General features: G+C 39.0%; 1 protein-coding gene across 21 annotated transcripts in view; it reads right to left on the reverse strand.

Moving 5' to 3' along the window:
* Positions 1-18,941, reverse strand: part of SYNE1 (spectrin repeat containing nuclear envelope protein 1) — a 488,794-nt gene that overhangs the window by 276,642 nt on the left and 193,211 nt on the right. For 16 of the 21 annotated variants that reach the window (XR_010599728.1, XR_002889944.3, XR_010599727.1 and 13 more), the window contains 9 exons: positions 17,724-17,864; positions 17,231-17,269; positions 16,298-16,458; positions 9,829-9,979; positions 5,954-6,181; positions 5,274-5,372; positions 2,091-2,278; positions 1,856-1,979; positions 601-767 (listed from right to left, as the gene is read on the reverse strand). Coding sequence is in view for 18 of the 21 variants with exons in the window: in XM_065588833.1 (XP_065444905.1) it covers positions 601-767; positions 1,856-1,979; positions 2,091-2,278; positions 5,274-5,372; positions 5,954-6,181; positions 9,829-9,979; positions 16,298-16,458; positions 17,231-17,269; positions 17,724-17,864 (1,298 nt within the window). In the remaining 3 variants the exon portion in view is untranslated. The remainder of the gene's footprint in view (positions 1-600; positions 768-1,855; positions 1,980-2,090; positions 2,279-5,273; positions 5,373-5,953; positions 6,182-9,828; positions 9,980-16,297; positions 16,459-17,230; positions 17,270-17,723; positions 17,865-18,941) is intronic. The other 5 variants (XM_005301411.5, XM_008177518.4, XM_065588836.1 and 2 more) reach the window with 1 other exon arrangement.

An 18,941-nucleotide genomic window follows, 5' to 3' on the forward strand; every position in this document is an offset into this window, starting at 1 on the left:
CCTTGCAGAATTCCATACATATTCGCCTCGAGAGAGTTGGCATTTTCTCTGAAGAAGTAAAATGTTTAGGCTCCAAAATCAGGGGATACTTGAGATCCATATGGATCTTGAGGAATCCATGGAGACAAGAATATCTGAGTGGATTCTAACTCACAACTGCTATCAGCATGGTTCTTGCAGAGGTCAAGATAGTAAGGGCTCCCTCACCAGCTGCTAGACCTGGGCCTCCCCACAAAAGGAAGGTTCCATCATACCGAGCAGGAAAGCACGGTAAGTTAATGCCAATGTTAACTTACATGAGGAAGTTCCATGGTATTTGTGTGGGGACAATACTACCTCCACCGCCTGCCCCACCCTCGTCCTAGCACAAAGATCCTCAACACTTCCACTGGAGAAGGTGAAGAATGATTTCACAGAGGCAGCATGCTGGATCTGTTGGATTCCCATACTCTCCACTTTTGCGAGCATATGGCCCATAAAACCTAACATTTCCAGCGTCACACTGAAAAGCTGTGACTGGGGCAGGGTATTCTTCATCTGCATTGTTGATTACTATTTTTGAGCATGTAAACCATGTTAGACACACCCTGAAACACAAACCTCTTGCTAACAGTCTGTGGTAAAGCTTTCCATCTCCCATCCAGCTCTTTGAACTCTTGTTTCATGGCTTTCACGCTTTCTTCAGAAGCTGTTGTGAACAGTGACTCATTTAACTGTAATAGGCTGGTGTACAGTGAAGCATGGGATGTAATATCAGCTTGCAAATCCTGGGGAACAGTAGATTGCACATTTTAGGGTAAATACGGTATCATAATATGTAAGTAAACATGTCAGACTGTAGTCAGCTGGGGAGCTCCAACACACTACTCTCAGTCAAGACTCAGGTATGACCAAATCCTTAGAGGTGTTCAGGGTTTTTAGAACATCTAGACACTCAGCAAGTGCTCAGTACCTCTTGAAGGGCAAAGCTTTGCAATCATTTCTCATGTTTGTGGGCACTTATTCAAACAAGTAGACAATGAAACTGCTTGTGAGATTAAGTGCTCACACATCAGTAAATGGCTGAAAAATCTAGCTCAGAATTTGGTCCTTGTCACCAGTGCTAGAGCTGTGTGAAAAAAATCACACTTTGGCCTGAACATAGAAAAACCTCTCCATTCTCTTGCTGCTGAAAATGAAATTATGTCTTCATTGGATTTGTAAAAAAGAGCTGCTTTTGCCCAAATGTTTCCCATTAGTCCATACAACACAGGGCATTTGTTCACGAGGGAAAAGTGCCTTAGACCTGTGTGAAATTTTATATTCAAAAACTCAGTGGAAGTGCTGCAAAATCACCATTTCCATTCTGAATGCAAAATCCCTGCAAGCTTTGCTCTCTGAAAAGTCTTCTCATACAATAAAAAAATACACAAGTGTATGACCTAAAGAAAATACAGCCCTGCAGTCTGAAGATCCTGTGGCACTCACCCTGAAGTCCCTCAGTCTCTGGTGGGTGGTAGGGTGTCCTGTAGCACTCTTCCCCAGGAAACAGCATATACTAATTGCAAAATAAAAATGTTCCTTAAACCCCCCACCTCCGATTTTGCCTGCACTTTCATAAACACTAATATCTTTTCTTTTGTACAGCACCTATCACACCGAGGTCCTAGTCCCTGAGTGGGGCTCCTAGGCACTATGATAATAAATGAATCAATAAATAATAATGTAAGCGCTTTCAGTTGAGTGAATCTCTACAATTCAACTTCAGCCAGATTGTCAGAGGTCAAATGACCAGATCCATTCCTATAAAGCTACAGAAAAGGCAATCCATAAAAGCAAGTACACTTCTGGGCTAACTTTCAATCCCAAAATTTACCTGTACTGACTGTAATTCACCTTCCAGTTTGACTCTATCAGCGGAAACATACTGGTCTGGAGGTCCGGCTGCAGTTTCGCATCTCTCTATCCAGGTCAGGAAGATAGATAGCTCCTTCTCCTGCCTAACAAAAGCATGGCATAGAACATTACCAACACAAGCGCCCCATGTTCTCTTGGACAATCTGCAGAAAAGTCTCTGTATTTGTCAAAATAAAGGTGAGCGGGTTACTCACCTCTGCCACTGTGCTAGCAGAGTCTCTAGTAAGGTTTGTTTCTCTTTAGCTCTTCCTAGCAGCTTTTCATATCTCTCCTGTAACACTGTAACCTCCTGAATAGCTTTTTCTTTGTTGGTGACCTTATGGGCAGAGGCTAAAAGGGAGGTCACAGTGTTGTTCAATTTCCCTACAGCCTGGCAGAGATCCTGTTGATGGTGATAAGGAAATACAAGCCACAAATAGAATAAACAAACAATAATACCCATGAGCCAACTCCTATTTCTCTACAGGCGCTCAAAGAGGGCCATGGAATTGGTAAGGTTTCTCAACACATGAAGGGAAAAGCCATGCACAGAGAGGACTCCTCGCTCCCTGAATGGCATGGAGCATTACTCCATAAATGCTTGGATTTGATCCATGCTACTCTTTGGGAGGCAGGCCAGGGAAGTGGCAGGAGTGTGCCAGGGCATCAATAACTACCAAGATCCAGTGGCACAAATCCTGCTGAAAGAAGCACAGTATCTGCAGCACTGCTACAGCCCAAGGATCATGGAATTCCTGCATATGTGCTCCATGACCTTAGAGAAAGGATTCCAACACCTCTGTCCCCCAACAAAGGTCCACTGCACAATGCTCCTTTTCTCATTAGGTCGGAGAATTTGTCTTCTATTAGAAACAAACAACATGAACACATCAAACACAGAAGGTTTATAGTACTTGGGGTAAGAATCTCCTTGTAAACAACTTTAGGGAAAAACCCACTCAACTATGAAATGGCGAGATCCTCTGGACTGGACAGGCTGTGCCTGGCACAAGGCTCGGTTGGGGGCCAAAGTTCCAGACTCCCTAACAGCTGCCTAAGGCTGTTCTAATTTATTTTGGCAGCTCATAGCCCTACGGGGTCATTCCAGCAGCCGAGGATAGCTACAGAGTAGGGACCCTCAGCCATGCCCTATGTGCTGGAGTGGGGGAAGGCATGAGAACAGTTACAGTGGATATACACTAACTTAGGCAAAGGGAATCATGCACTGCCAGTCTTAAGCCAGCCTTCTAATGTGCCATCTCAGGAGAACTGGGGCTACAATGTCTACATGGAAACAAACCAGAAACAATACAAATGATTTAAAAAAGGGAAGACTGAACCCCCACACACAGAATCCTAAGCTTGCAATAGCAAAGCACTTCTACCAAATGAATTACAAGGTGTAGAAAAGGATGCAATTATAATACATCACAGAAGAATCAATCTACAGTGAGTATCTCAAAAAGAAACAAGAATGGCAGAGAAAGGAACGCTAATATTTTAAGGTAAATAAGGATGCAGAATTTGTTCTCAAAAGATAATAAATTGTCATGGTACAGTATTCATTAGTAACGCTTAAGCGGCAACCCCATTATGGCTGCTTAACAAGCAATAATAGTAGAAACAGTTTCACCTAGTGTATGGCTACATATCCTACATGCAACAATAATTTTTCCTCATTAAACAGACCCCTGTTGTTGCTACTATCTACAACTTTTTGCAGTTTAAGGGGTTAGACTGTCCTTGCAGATGGCTTTTCCAAGCAGCTGTCATTGACATCAGTAAGAATTATGCACACATATCTGCAAGGGCATTCTGACCAAAGATTTGTATTTATTTTCCTAGAGGAAATAAAAGAGAAGTAATGATGAATGTGTATGTAATATATAGAGAGAGGTGAACCAAAACCATGGAGGAAACTCCCCTGAACTTTGGCTTTTTGAAATCTGAATCCAAATCCAAATTTTGCTAATTATCTGTATCTTTATAATGGACGACATCAAAACACAAAATGGAAACACCCCCAGAGTTCTAGAAGCTAGAAATCTGGTTCTAGATCTGAATTTTCCAGCTTAAGGCCATGTCTAGTGTGAATAGTCAGTGCGATAAAGGGAAAATAAACAAAAGAAAATCCATTCCTAATCATAGATTTCTCTAAACCAGATGTCACCAACCTGTCAATCACAATCGACTGGTCGATCCTGGAGCCTCTGCCAGTCGATCGTGATCTCCGGACGCTAAAAGTCCAGGGTGCAGCGGGGCTAAGGCAGTCTCCCTGCCTGCCCTGGCCACGCGGTGCTCCCAGAAGCGGCCAGCATGCCCCTGAGGTCCCGGGGAAGAAGGGGAGGGGCAGGGGTCTCCGCGCACTGTTCCTGCCTGCAAGCACCACCCCCCACAGCTCCCATTGGCCAGGAATGGGGAACTGCGGGAAAAAGGAGAGCTGCGGGGATGGTGCCTGCAAAGAAGGGCAGTGTGCAGAGCCATGTGCTCCCCTGCCCCCCAAGTGGCCGCATGGACATGCTGGCTGCTTCTGGGAGCAGAGTGGGGCCGGGGCAGGCAGGGAACCTGCCTTAGCCCTCCTGCACTGCTGCCATCCAAGGTAAGTGCTGCCCAGTGGGGGCCCGCACCCCTCCCAACCCCAACCGCCAGCCCTGAGTCCCCTCCTGGAGCCAACACCCCATACTCTCTCCTGCACCCCCTCTCGCACCCCAACCCCCTGCCCCAGCCCGGTAAAAGCAAGTGAGGGTGGGGGAGAGCAAGTGACAGAGGGAGGGGGGATAGAGGGAGGGAGGGGGCGGGGCCTCAGGGAAGGGGCAAAGAAGATCCTGAGTTGCACTTAAATTCAAAAAGTGATCTTGTGCATAAAAAGGTTGGAAACCACTGCTGTAAACGAAGACAAAAATTCTTGAAATTTCTCAACAGGAACATTCATAACTATGTGCATTTCTTATCTTTTATTTATGACAACGTTTTAAAATGCAGACGAATTTATAAGTTCTCAAGGCTTGCTTCACTCCTTTATCTGTGCCCCCTAGGAGCAGGAAAGTCTGCCCAAAGGGATGGGGAGATGTAGTGACAAATCCCACTTGGTTATGGGACTGGGCTGTCTGGGGACATGTGTAGATTTTGTGTATTTCCCAAGGAGTCTCCTGTGGAACACTGCCCCAAATTTAAAAGCTGTGCCTTCAGGCAGAACCCCTCAGAAGGCATGGCAGGGTGGGGGTTGGTAGCAGTAACTTGCACGCTCCTCCCCAGGTCCAGTTGCTCCATAGCCCATGGAGGTAAATCAGTCCCTCATCTGTAAGTTATTTCTGTTTTCTGTAAGAAGGTCAATATAATACATATTCCCTCAATTAGTAAATAAATATACAAGCAACAATTATGGAGCATGTTTTTACCATGTGATCTTGAAGAGCTTTGTAAGTATCTGCTGATGAAAAACATGAAGTAGCTGGCTCAGCCAGTTTAGCTTCAAATCTAGACACAGCCTGTTGCACCTATGACATATATACAAAACAGAGGTTTAAAAAAACTGCAAAAAACAAATTCAATGACACATTTTAAAATTATATATTTACTAATAAATTAAGTATCCAGAGCCAACTACAGTTTGAAGGGCTGACCCTGTGAGGTTCTCTGTGCTTCCTGAAGTTAATAGCAGTCTAGGGCACTCAGCTGCTCTCAGGAGATGCTTAAGCAGCTCACAGGACTGGCCCTTTATGCAAACAATATTCATTCCAACCTGGTACTGAAGATGGACAATTTCATATGTCAAGTGTCTGGACTTGATTTACTGTTGTAGCATCCAAAAGAATTGTTCTCTGTTATTTTAAAGACATATAACACTATGGTTCTGCATTATGATTTCTCTATTTCATTACCTTTTAAATCATTTTAAACAAAATTTACCAGTGGAGGATTTGAAACTGCTTAGCTAACTAAAAATAGACCTTAATACAATCTCTTGTATAATATAATACGGTACTGTATGTGTAATTTTAGGGTTCTACTGGGAAACTATAGACATTCTATAAATTGTCTGTGAATAAATAGTCTATTGAGAATTTGCAATGTTTACCTGATTGAGATTTTCTTCATATTTCTGCTGCTGTGATGCGTTCCCTGCAATTATTCCTTCCAGACAGTGTGCATGATCTCGAAGCTCTTCCCAGTACCTTCTGATCTGTGTTAACTTGGCTCTAATATGCGCAGATTCTCCAGAAGTAACAAACTGAGAAAAAGACTGAGCTTCCTCTTCTAAACTTGGGATTCCATTTATTTTACCATCTATTTCTTTACTAATAACCTAAAATGTAAATAATAATAAATCAGTAGCCACAATAGATTTTCAATTGATCAGAATAATCACTTTCAATTTTCTTTCTATTAGTGCTAATAGTAGTCACAGTAATTTTCTTATAAATCAATGTTCACGACAACTCAGAGACCATCCTACACATATGGTTATAAAAATCCTTATTATATTATCTAAGCTCCCTTTCCTTCTTGGATTTAATGTTGGAAAGCTGATTTAAAAAACATTATCTACGAAAACCAACTAGTGCAGGCTAAATGAAATGTACATTAGTATAAGCAGACAGGATGATATTTAGAATCTTCTGCCCCTTAAAATTGGTTGAATAATTCTGGTTGAGATTCAAGAAGGAAAAATAAATGTAACTTAGTCAGCAATTGACATTTAAAATTAGGCTTGACAAATAAACTTAGTAAATGTACAATGAAAAACAAACTATATTGATCAGGAGATAGAAAATAAGCAAATATAAATGTAATTTAACAGTTTGCAAGCATGTGCCCTAGAGTGTAAATAGGAGCACTTTATACATTGGAAAATAGGTATTTTCCATCTCAATTTTATGATCTCTCAGTATAAATCAGATTAGAAATTTAACTTGGGTGATTCTGCCTCTCAAGCACAGGCTTAAATGGAAAGCCAGATTGGAGTTCAAGATGACATTCTCCTCCAACTTGCTCTGGGTCATTGAGCAGAGGTCTGGGATAATCTAGCATTGGCTTTTGATTTCATTAACTGCTTTGCAGGTAGGCACTAGCTGATCATAGTTTATCCTATTTTATATGTTTCTATGCTTATTTTCATTGGCAATTAGAGATAAGCGTGAGACCTTCACACATGTTGGAAACTTGTGACACCTACACATATTTACTCATTAAACTTCTGTGCACATGGAAAACTACGTTTTCTTCACCAGGGAAGACTGTTCACTTAGACCATGTGGCATGTTCGTGAAGCTTTGCTCACAAGTAGTGAAATATAGTTATCAGAACTGGCTGGCAATGGGGAGAGAGAGAAGCCCTCTTTTACTAATGTTAGGAAATGCTCTATCATCCTCATAAATGGTTCTGTAAAGGTATATGTGAATGGAAGAATTCCAAAATTGTCATGAAACTGTACCATTCTAGGCACTAGATCTACTCAACCACTGTCATCATGATGATAACAAAAATACTAATTATATTTTACTTGCTATTCAAAAATAATTACTCAATTTTGGATGAATAGAATTTTGCAAGGTTAATATCTAGAACAGCAAAGTTATATAGTATAGCTAGAATGCACTATAATAAATCAGCAGTTATAAAATCTGTGTGTAATGTTTTGAATTAATTCAGATTATGAAATAACTTTTTTTGCATGAGAATACAATGCTAATGAGAGGTACTAGATTGACAGCACTGAAGCTGTAATATATTTTTTAAAATATAATATATGGAGATATACCTATCTCATAGAACTGGAAGGGACCTTGAAAGGTCATTGAGTCCAGTCTCCTGCCTTCACTAGCAAGACCAAGTACTGTCCCTAACAGTTGTTTTTTTGCCCCAGAGCCCTAAATGCCCCCTCAAGGATTGAATTTACAACCCCGGGTTTAGCAGGTCAATTTGCAAACCACTGAGTTATCCCTTCCCCCTCTCTCAGCAGAACAGGAGCACCTACAGTGCACCTAAGAGGAGATGGATAACGGAGTCTGCCAACAGTGGTACCATTTAGTGATAACTGTAGTAGTAATTTCTGTGGAATTAGGAATTACAGTGAAATCGTCAAGGGTGAAACCCTAGCTCTACTGAAAGCAGTGGGAGTTCTGCCACTGACGACAAGGCCAACGTGTGAACCTCATTAGACTTTTCACATAGGGGTTAGTGAACAGTCATGCAATGATAATTATATTCATCTGTTCTGGTGATCTAGAGATGAGAAAGTGTGTATCACACAATTTTTCCACTGAGCCACTCAGATTGTGACATTGTTTAATACTGTCTACTACACTATAAGCATGATTAGGAATGTGACACAAAGCAGCAAATACACTACAATACACAACACAAGTTCTTCAAATGTAGACAGAACTATAAACATTATGAAAGCAACTGAGGTGGCATCTATTTATGTCTCGATGTTGAGGGACACATGGCTAGTTTCACACTTCATCGTGCATCGCCTTGCTTTTGTTCATTAGAAACACACTCATCTTTATTTCATGTAGCTTCATGTTGAAGAACTTTCTTTATTTTATGGTAATTCACTCAAATGTTTATCTATTTAAAATAATTTTCAGTCTGATAACTGGCATTTAGTTGAAGTGTTATACTGAATTTCTCATAAATTTACACTGGGATGGAATGTAATCACTGCTAATCTGTTCAAGCACAGCACACAAATAGGTATCAATTCTCCAATCAGATCTGCATGGATGAACCACTATGTATTTGCATAAGTCAGTTAGGCTTCATGCAGAAGAACCAGTTCAGGGACGTATTTCTAAATTATAACATAATGTCATGTGTAATTCAGATGTGCTCAATTTCCTGCATCAGAGTCACTGGGGTTCTATCTAGTAGCTGCTAACAAATAGGGATGTATGATTTAATGTGTCTCTGTGAAAAACACAGAAATATTAATTTTACTCAGAGTTTTTTAGAAACATGGATTTAACGACAAGGCAAGAATTCAAGCAGTGTTTTATTTTTCACTGCCGCAACCAAGAGATAGATGATTTCATTTATTTAGTATATGTTAATATGATCACACCTTCAGAAATTAATATTCTGTCAAGAAACTCTTCCAGTCACCTGAATCAAATCAGACTTGGGACCCTTTCAAAATATATTGTAACAGCCTGCAGCAGCCGAACTGCAAGCCATTACAGAGTTAAAGGGTTTATAGAAAACTCTACAGTTTGGGAACTTTGGACCCATGAGCACACGAAGGTTGAGAAGACATACCATTATTTTTTGCAGGGGGATGTAAAGTGATCCTTGGAACTGACAGCGTATTTTTGACTAAATGCAACTTTTGGAGTTACTAGGCATCTCTGAGGCCAATAAATGAATTAGGAGAAAATGTGTACCTACAATACTGTACAGATCATTTGGAATTCTGCAAATACTGTAGCAATAAAGGTCTATGGGTGCACAAGCTAGTGAGCACACTAGTTCCTTTATTATTTCAGCATAAAAGATACACAGAACATCAGGTGCTATAAAATAAGGTGCTATAGCCACTGACTGATGTACATTTTACAATACAAAGGCTTTCTACACTCTGTATAAATATACCACATGACTATTTTGTAAGCCAGTGAGCTTCATTCAAAAAAAGAAAAAAACTATTCATTAATTAAAATGTTTTAATATTACATACAATGAAGGTTTTGTAGGTATAAATAGCCACTAACAGAGAAACCAGCCTATAATGTTTTTCCTTTAGCTCTTGCAAAATCTTTGAGCTTGGTATCTTTGTATACAAAGTGTAACATCTTTACATCATTGTAGCTCTGAAACTTGAGTCAAATGTCTGTTCCTCGCCCTTGCAGCCACTAGCAAAAAAAAAAAAAAAAAGAAAGAAAGAGAGAGAGAGAGAGAGAGAGAGAGAAACAAGGTTTTAATGCTTAATGTAACATGTGAACCAATCACCTTCATTTGGCTGGTTTGCATATCCAAGGGAGATGATGATGTTTCCAAGGCATCCAGTTCTTTTTCTTTTTCAGTTATCCAGATGGACAGAGCTTCAAAATTATTGCCAAAATGATCCCACTTGCTTTTCACCATTTCCATGGTTTTAATACTAAAATTAACCAAATTAAGTAGAGAAAATAAACAGTTTAATATAGTGAAACTTTTCTTTCGAGGTCTAATTAAAAAAATACTTCTTACCCAAATTACAGGCAGTTTGTATTTTCAAAAGAATGTTTTTAGAGAATGTAGATGTGTGTTTTGGACCAAAGTCATATCGGACTTTGAACAATTACATTAATTTCAATAGTGGTACATACAATATGAGTAAGTGTAAAATCTGTGTATCAAGGAACATATGAAATCAGGAAATAACAAAGAGAAGCAATCCAGGCACCATATACACACAATATTGTGTGGAATATGAACATTATATGGCTGTACCAGATCCCTAAAAATAAAGGGGTCTGAATTCATTTTACAGCAAAATGACTAAGACCAGTATACTGTAGCTCTGCATGTGATCAATGAGGACTGACTGCTTTATTCTCTTGTGATATAAACAACAATCTGCCAGCCTTGCAAGTAGCTGCTTTTTTCGCAAGCAAAGAGTTAACACCGAGTGAAAGAACAGAAAACTGATGACTCCTGAGCTTGGTCCAAAATATTTTTTGTCCATAAATGTACATTTTAGATGTGTTAAAACAGGAAGAGATTCTGCTTGATCTTGGTTTGGGTCCAAGGCTTCACACAAGAAGTACCCTTTTCCTTTCTCTCATATGCCCCCAATTGGGTATATCAAAATTAACTCCTTGGCCATAGCTTCAACTCCTCTCAAAAAATATGACACTGATTATGAAACCCAGGCCTGCTTGGTGTGGCACTCTATCTCCTCTAGTGGCAGCTAGACCAGCTAGTGAATAATGAACCTGCTACTGTTTTGGCTAAGAGAGGTTTGTCTTTTAGCTCAGGCAATAGAAGGTCATGCATTAAGCTCCAGAGATCCCAGGTTTGATCCCAGCTGATGATGACCAGAGTCTGTCAGTGTTACAAGTGGGGGCTCATCCGGAAGTCTCTGAAGCTCAGGATGTGCTTCCCCAGCTAGAAGAAGTACATAATCCATGTTTGCTTGATGTGGCACTCTGTCCCCTGCAAGTGGCAGCTAGACCAGCTTGAGATTGATGAGCCTGCTACAGTCTTAGCTAAGGGATATGCATTTTTTAGCTCAGTCAGGAAAGGGTATTGCGTTAAACTCTAGATGTACCAGGTTTGATCCCAACCAACGACAAGGGTCTGTCGGCATTACACTCAGATAAGGTGGCAATACGTATCCTAAGTGTATCATGATGCCAGGAGGAAGTGGGCTGGGGATCAGAATACAGGAATCAAAACACTGAGCAACTGGGATCTGATTTCCTTATGATTCCTTGGACTCTGCAGTATTTCAAGGACACTCTATGTCCCCTCTGATCAGCTACAAATCCATGTGCACAAAAAGAATGTGTGTCAGTTTTGCTGTGTAGCTGACCATGCAGAGCTGTGGTTATTTTTTCTCCTCCTGAAGGTTTTCCCATAGAAGAGCAGTGTGTGAGACCTGCTGTGTTTAGGTGGACATCTTCAATACAAATCTCTGGGACCACATTTCTAACCACTGGCACTGCTATTCTGCAGTGTGCATGAGCCACTCCATGACCATATGTGCAAAATATTCACTTCAATGTAAAATACATGTTTTGCAGGTTCATCTGGTTCTAATGTCCAGTTATACAGGCATGCATGTTTTGCAGGAAGAAGTTATGGACTATTGGGTAAAGATGCCCTGTTCTATCACAGTACCACAGACATATTACTTGATTTTACTTCCAAATGAAAATCTATTCCAAACCTAGGCTGCATGGGAATATGGCCAAACTTTCTAGCTTTCCACAAGGCTTTATAAAATGATACCACATTATTAAAAACAAAAATGAATATATATCACTGGCAGTAAGGGGCTACTCAGAATCTGTTGAATCAAAGGACAGTGGGGGCCTGCTCAATGATGGTGGGAAAAATCACACTAGCAAGTCAATTATTAAGTTGAAAATTATAAAATATTTGATAGTAAATGAATATAGTATTTCACACATTTTGGTGAGGGAGTGTGTAAAGATTGAAACTGCCAATAGCCAAATACATGCTATAGTAGCTGTTGGGATCAGGATTCACATTGAGAAGAAAAAGTGGTTGAACTATAATCAAGCTCTTTCCAAAATTTCAGAGTAGCTGGATAATGATCAATAATGAAATAGTCAACAATGTTGGCATTTGAGTTGCCTTTGGTTAGGCAACTACTGAGATGGACAGGAACATATCTTACTTCTTGGAACTATTGAGGCAAATTCAACCCAAGGGTAACTCCAATAAAGCAGCATGGGACTGGGATATACTTGGAAGTTTATCTTACAACCAGTGGATCAGATCCCCAACTGCATAAATCATCATTGTTCCACTGAAGTAAATGGAGCAACACAGACTTGAACTAGCTGAGAATCTGGTCCACTATGCTCGGAAATGCATATGTTTAATGAAAGGTTAAATGTAGGGCTGTTGATTAATTACAGTTAACTCAGTTAACTAAAAAAAAATGAATCGCGATTAATCGCAGTTTTAATTGCACTGTTAAACATAGAATACCAATTGAAATTTATTAAATATTTTTCATGGTTTTCTACATTTTCAAATATATTGATTTCAATTACAACACAGAATGCCAAGTGTATAGTGCTCATTTTATATTATTACTTTTGATTACAAATATTTGCACTGTAAAAATGATAAACAAAAGAAACAGTCTTTTTCAATTCACCTCATACAAGTAGTGTAGTACAATCTCTTTATCGTGAAAGTGTAACTTACACATGTAGATTTTTTTTTGGTTACATGTCTGCACTCAAAAACAAAACAATGAAAACTTTAGAGCCTACAAGTCCACTCAGTCCTTCTTCTCGTTCAGCCAATCGCTCAGAAAAACAAGTTTGTTTACATTTACGGGAGATAATGCTGCCCACTTCTTACGTATGATGTCACCAGAAAGTGAGAACAGGTGTTTTCATGGAGCTTTTGTAGGGGCATTGCAAAGTATTTATGTGCCAGATATGGTAAACATTCATATGCCCCTTCATACTTGGGACACCGTTCCAGAGCACATGCTTCCATGCTGATGACACGCATTGAAAAAATAATGCGTTAATTAAATTTGTGACTGGACTCCTTGGGGGAGAATTGTATGTCTCCGGCTCTATTTTTCCTGCATTCTGCCATTTATTTCATGTTATAGTAGGTTTGGATAATGACTTAGCACATGTTTGTTCATTTTAAAAACACTTTTGATGCAGATTTGACAAAACGCAAAGAAGGTACCAGTGTGAGATTTCTAAATATGGCTACAGCTCTCGACACAAGGTTTAAGAATCTGAAGTGCCTTCCAAAACCTGAGAGGGATGAGATGTAGAGTATGATTTCAGAAGTCTTAAAAAAGAGAAACACTCCAATGTGGAAACTACAGAACCCAAACCACCAAAAAACTGGTGGCATCTGACTCAGATGATGATGAAAATGAACATGCTTCGGTCCGCACTGCTTTGGATTGTTATTGAGCAGAACCCGTCATCAGCATGGACACATGTCCCCTGGAATTGTGGTTAAAGTATGAAGGAAAATATAAATCTTTAGCACATCTGGCATGTAAATATCTTGCGACACCGGCTACACCTGTTCTCACTTTCGGGTGAAACTGTGAACAAGAAGCGGGCAACATAGGAAATAAAAACAACCCAGGAAACTACAGACCAGTTAGTTTAACTTCTGTACCAGGGAAGATAATGAAGCAAGTAATTAAGGAAAGCATCTGCAAACACTTGGAAGGTGGTACGGTGATAGGGAATAGCCAGCATGGATTTGTAAAGAACAAATCATGTCAAACTAATCTGATAGCTTTCTTTGATAGGATAACGAGTCTTGTGGATAAGGGAGTAGCGGTGGATGTGTTATACCTAGACATTAGTAAGGCATTTGATACGGTCTCGCATGATATTCTTATTGATAAACTAGTCAAATACAACTTAGATGGGGCTACTATAAGGTGGGTGCATAACTGGCTGGATAACCGTACTCAGAGAGTAGTTATTAATGGTTCCCAATCCTGCTGGAAAGGTATAACGAGTGGGGTTCCGCAGGGGTCTGTTTTGAGACCAGCTCTGTTCAATATCTTCATCAACGTCTTAGATATTGGCATAGAAAGTACGCTTATTAAATTTGCGGATGATACCAAACTGGGAGGGATTGCAACTACTTTGGAGGACAGGGTCAACATTCAAAATGATCTGGACAAATTGGAGAAATGGTCTGAAGTAAACAGGATGAAGTTTAACAAAGACAAATGCAAAGTGCTCCACTTAGGAAGGAATAATCAGTTTCACACATACAGAATGGGAAGAGACTGTCTAGGAAGGAGTATGGCAGAAAGGGATCTAGGGGTTATAGTGGACCACAAGCTAAATATGAGTCAACAGTGTGATGCTGTTGCAAAAAAAGCAAACGTGATTCTGGGATGCATTAACAGGTGTGTTGTGAGCAAGACATGAGAAGTCATTCTTCCGCTCTACTCTGCTCTGGTTAGGCCTCAGCTGGAGTATTGTGTCCAGTTTTGGGCACCGCATTTCAAGAAAGATGTGGAGAAACTGGAGAGCATCCAGAGAAGAGCAACAAGAATGATTAAAGGTCTTGAGAACATGACCTATGAAGGAAGGCTGAAAGAATTGGGTTTCTTTAGTTTGGAAAAAAGAAGACTGAGAGGGGACATGATAGCAGTTTTCAGGTATCTAAAAGGGTGTCATAAGGAGGAGGGAGAAAACTTGTTCACCTTAGCCTCTAAGAATAGAACAAGAAGCAATGGGCTTAAACTGCAGCAAGGGAGGTTTAGGTTGGACATTAGGAAAAAGTTCCTAACTGTCAGGGTGGTTAAACATTGGAATAAACTGCCTAGGGAGGTTGTGGAATCTCCATCTCTGGAGATATTTAAGAGTAGATTAGATAAATGTCTATCAGAGATGGTCTAGACAGTATTTAGTCCTGCCATGAGGGCAGGGGACTGGACTCGATGACCTCTTGAGGTCCCTTCCAGTCCTAGAGTCTATGAATCTATGAATCTATTAACATTATCTCCTGCAAATGGAAACAAATTTGTTTTTCTGAGCGACTGGCTGAACAAGAAATATGACTGAGTGGACTTGTCGGCTCTAAAAGTTTTACATTGTTTTATTTCTGAATGCAGTTATTTTCTGTACATAATTCTACATTTGTAAGTTCAACTTCCATAATAAAGAGATGGTACTACAGTACTTGTATTAAGTGAATTGAAAAATACTATTTATTTTGGTTTTTTACAGTGCAAATATTTGTAATAAAATATAAATATAAAGTGAGTGCTGTACACTTTGTATTCTGTGTTATAATTCAAATCAATATGTTTGAAAATGTAGAAAACATCCAAAAATATTTAAATAAATGGTATTCCATTATTATTTAACAGTGTGATTAATCGCATGATTAATTGCGCGTTTCATTTTTGAATCGCGTGATTAATCATGATTAATTTTTTTAATTGCCTGACAGCCCTACTTAAATTCTAAAGAAATTGTTGAGATCACAACATGGTGCAACCAATATTTTTTGACACTGAATGCCAGCTTCACCTGCACTCAGGCCTCTATAGCTGGGCTTGATAAGAGTTTTTGGTACTAACAGCCAGAACTATGTGAATCTACCAACAGTTTCACTATATGTCACTGCCCAAGCTGAAATATTCACAAACTTGTGAAAATGCATTATATTTTTACAAATGCAAAATGTCACATTTATTTTTCAGGATTTGCTCAATATTTCCATGGATCTTGATCTTTCCATTGTTACACGAATTTTGGCAAACCTTTTCTTATTTTCACCAGCAGAAATACTTATTGCATTGCCAGTGAAAATCAAATTGGGGCATTCACTAAGATAAAGGCACTTCTTGACATATTCCTGTGGAGAAAGTGGGAAAATGTAAAACAAACATGGTAATTGTGTAGCTTTCAAAAGGCTCTAGTACCTAGAGAACATGACTAATTCACAAGATTGTGCCTATGGCTTAGAAATAAAAAAAAAATCTATTGGTTAAATATGCCTGGAATCATTGTAGTTACTTTGTATTATCAAGCCACTATTTTCTTTATTGGTAGGTATTTGTGTTCTCAGCAATGTTTAGTGCTATTCTCCCGGTTATTATCCCATGGCAAGCTGAAATTTACAGTGCCCTTTGAGACTTAACATGAAATGTTGACAATGTAATGTAAAAATCGGATACATTCTTATAGCAGAGAGGAAATACTAGGACTTGTTAAGAACATACTCTTCTTCAAGGGTAACTTCCACTTTTTTCACTTGTTCCTGGATTGACTTTGCCTGCTGTTGAAGGGATTGCTTGTTCTTCGAGCCCAGCTGTATCTCAGAGGAGTTCTTCACAAGATTCTCAGCCTGTGCTGCAATGGCTATAGTCTGTTTAGAAAGTTCCTGTAAAGAGGCATCATAGTTATTATAAAAAAAAATGTTTTACATTTCCTGATCCTAAAATTATTGTTTTTTCTTCCCCTGTGGGGAGAGACGGTGTTTCCATGATTATTCATATTTATTTGAGGTATGTGTAAAAACTCAGGACCTTTTTATTTTCACATTTCTATTCGCAAATGCTCATTTTAGTTAACTATGCCGATCAAATTAAGGCAAGAAACTACTATGAAATGACAATAATATTTCAATGTACTCAGTTAAAAATCAGTGTACTGGATGGATTGTGAAGCAGTTTTATTAATGAAATTGCAGAGGGCAGTGTGTCTAGAATATTCATTACATTTAATATATTTTAGGTGCTATAACCCCTGCATATACAGTGGATTTATAGCTTCATGTATCTTTTAGTTTCATGTTTTTCTATGTTTAGCATTATTTCCTTTCATACAAGATAATGGTGGATTGCTAGATTGACCAGATTTAGATACAATTTGGTATCATAGTCAACAGGGAAAGGTATAAGCATTGAGAAAAACAATACACTTAGCTAGGGGAAAAAGCAAGCACTATGGGCCCAAACCTGCCCCGATTTAAAGTCAGTACCAAAGCTCTATAGGAAAAGGATCAGACTTTAGATAATATGAGTTGTGTTGTCAACACCAGAGGAAGAGCAGAAAGAAAACAGAAAGAGGATTTAGAGAAAGAAAAAAAGAATTAACTAGTGTAGTGTTATGCTGAATGTGAGAAAAAAAATCAACTTATTTGGTCTACTGACTTCAGAATTACTTGCAATAACAGGCTGTTGCTGTGCACGCTGTAAAGAAGAAACACATATCAGATACATGATCTCCAGACAGCGTGGTAGGGAAGTGAATATTTTTGTTCATATCTACCCTTATATTTATAATACTTGTGTTGAGTAAAATAGTAAAGCTCAGGCAATTACTTTACTCTCCATATATGTGCTTCATTGACAGATATATTCATTTCAGTGGTGAAATTATCATTTAACTGCTGAAGGCACTATAATGTCTCCAACCTGCATTCACAGCTTCTACAGACATTAACGGGAGCTTGAAAGCGGTGTAGCTTGAAAGTTTGTCCCTTCCACCAACAGAAGTAGATCCAATATAAGATATGACCTCACCTACATTCTCTCTCTCATTAATGGAGAACCATATAGAGATCAAAAGACAACTTTTGGCACTACGTGTTTACAAATAAGAACAGTGTCACAATTCTACTAATTTACACAGTGGTATTTATACCTTTGTCTGATCCAGTTCTGATGAGAGGCTCTCTAAACTGCTAAAGCTTAAGATGCGTTCAAGTGCAGAGCTTGCTTGCTTAAGATATTTGACTACTGTTTCTTTGTCTCTTTCAAACTGTTCCCATTTGTTTACTGTGACCTACACACACACACACACACACAAAAAGACAATAACAGAAAAGAGTTTGGTTGTAAATTACTGAAGAAGGTCAAAGGTTACAGACCTAAATGCAAAATACAGCCATCATTTTTTTTTCCTCTCAGAATCCCAGCTACAGTGCAGACACAACCATCTAGAAGACAGTTAAGGTCTGGTTGGTCCCTGGCACATCTTCTGTTTTGTTGCATAGAAAAGCACAGTTCTCTCTAGTACGTTTCTCTCTGGATTTTAAGCATGTAGCTGAACCTACTAAACCTCAAGGCTATATAAGTAAAGGCGGAAGGACTGGATCTCTACTCAATGATACCTATAGAATTAGAAATAAATTTGGTTAAAAAAAAACTAAACAGGCAAAATGGTAATTATATTAATACCAAGCTGAATATAGAGAGCTATCTGTTCTGTTTATCTAATGTAAATTTTGGTTAACATGTGGCATTTGATTATTAGCTCCTCCAAGTTTGGAACCCAACCTAGTATCATCAGTGTAATGAACATATCCTTGAAATGTCAAGTTTCTGAAATAAACTGAAGCCCCTATTAAGACTTGGCAGAAGGTAAACCCTTTTAGAAATATCCTAATTTGCTTCCACCAATAATTACAATTAAGATGTCTTCTAATACTCTGTAATGTCAATCATATAGTTTTAACCTATCGTAACAGGAAATAACTGTGGTGTCTTCAAACCTCTAAGCAAAATGACAAATCCAATGGCACAATCACCCTTGAGCAGCAAAAATTGAAGGGCGGGTGTAGTCTGGTGAATTGAGTTTAGGGTTGTGAATCAGGAGGGAGTCAGTGATTTGCTCTGTGCCTCTGTTTTCCCATCTGTGAAATTCGGATATTTCATATAGCTGTTGTGAGGCTTAATTGTTTGCACAGTGCTGTACATATGGTAGGTATTATTATTGAATGCCACCTAAATAATTTCACTACTGTGCAGTGAATAAATATGCCACATAATCCCCATCTAAAAATGAATTCATAAGCATTTTGTTTATTAAATGAGAATTATCACAGTCAATTAGGACTGAGTTAGAAGCTAATAAAAAAGT

This window comes from Chrysemys picta, chromosome 3 (assembly GCF_011386835.1).
Source record: "Chrysemys picta bellii isolate R12L10 chromosome 3, ASM1138683v2, whole genome shotgun sequence".
Lineage (NCBI taxonomy): Eukaryota > Metazoa > Chordata > Testudines > Emydidae > Chrysemys > Chrysemys picta.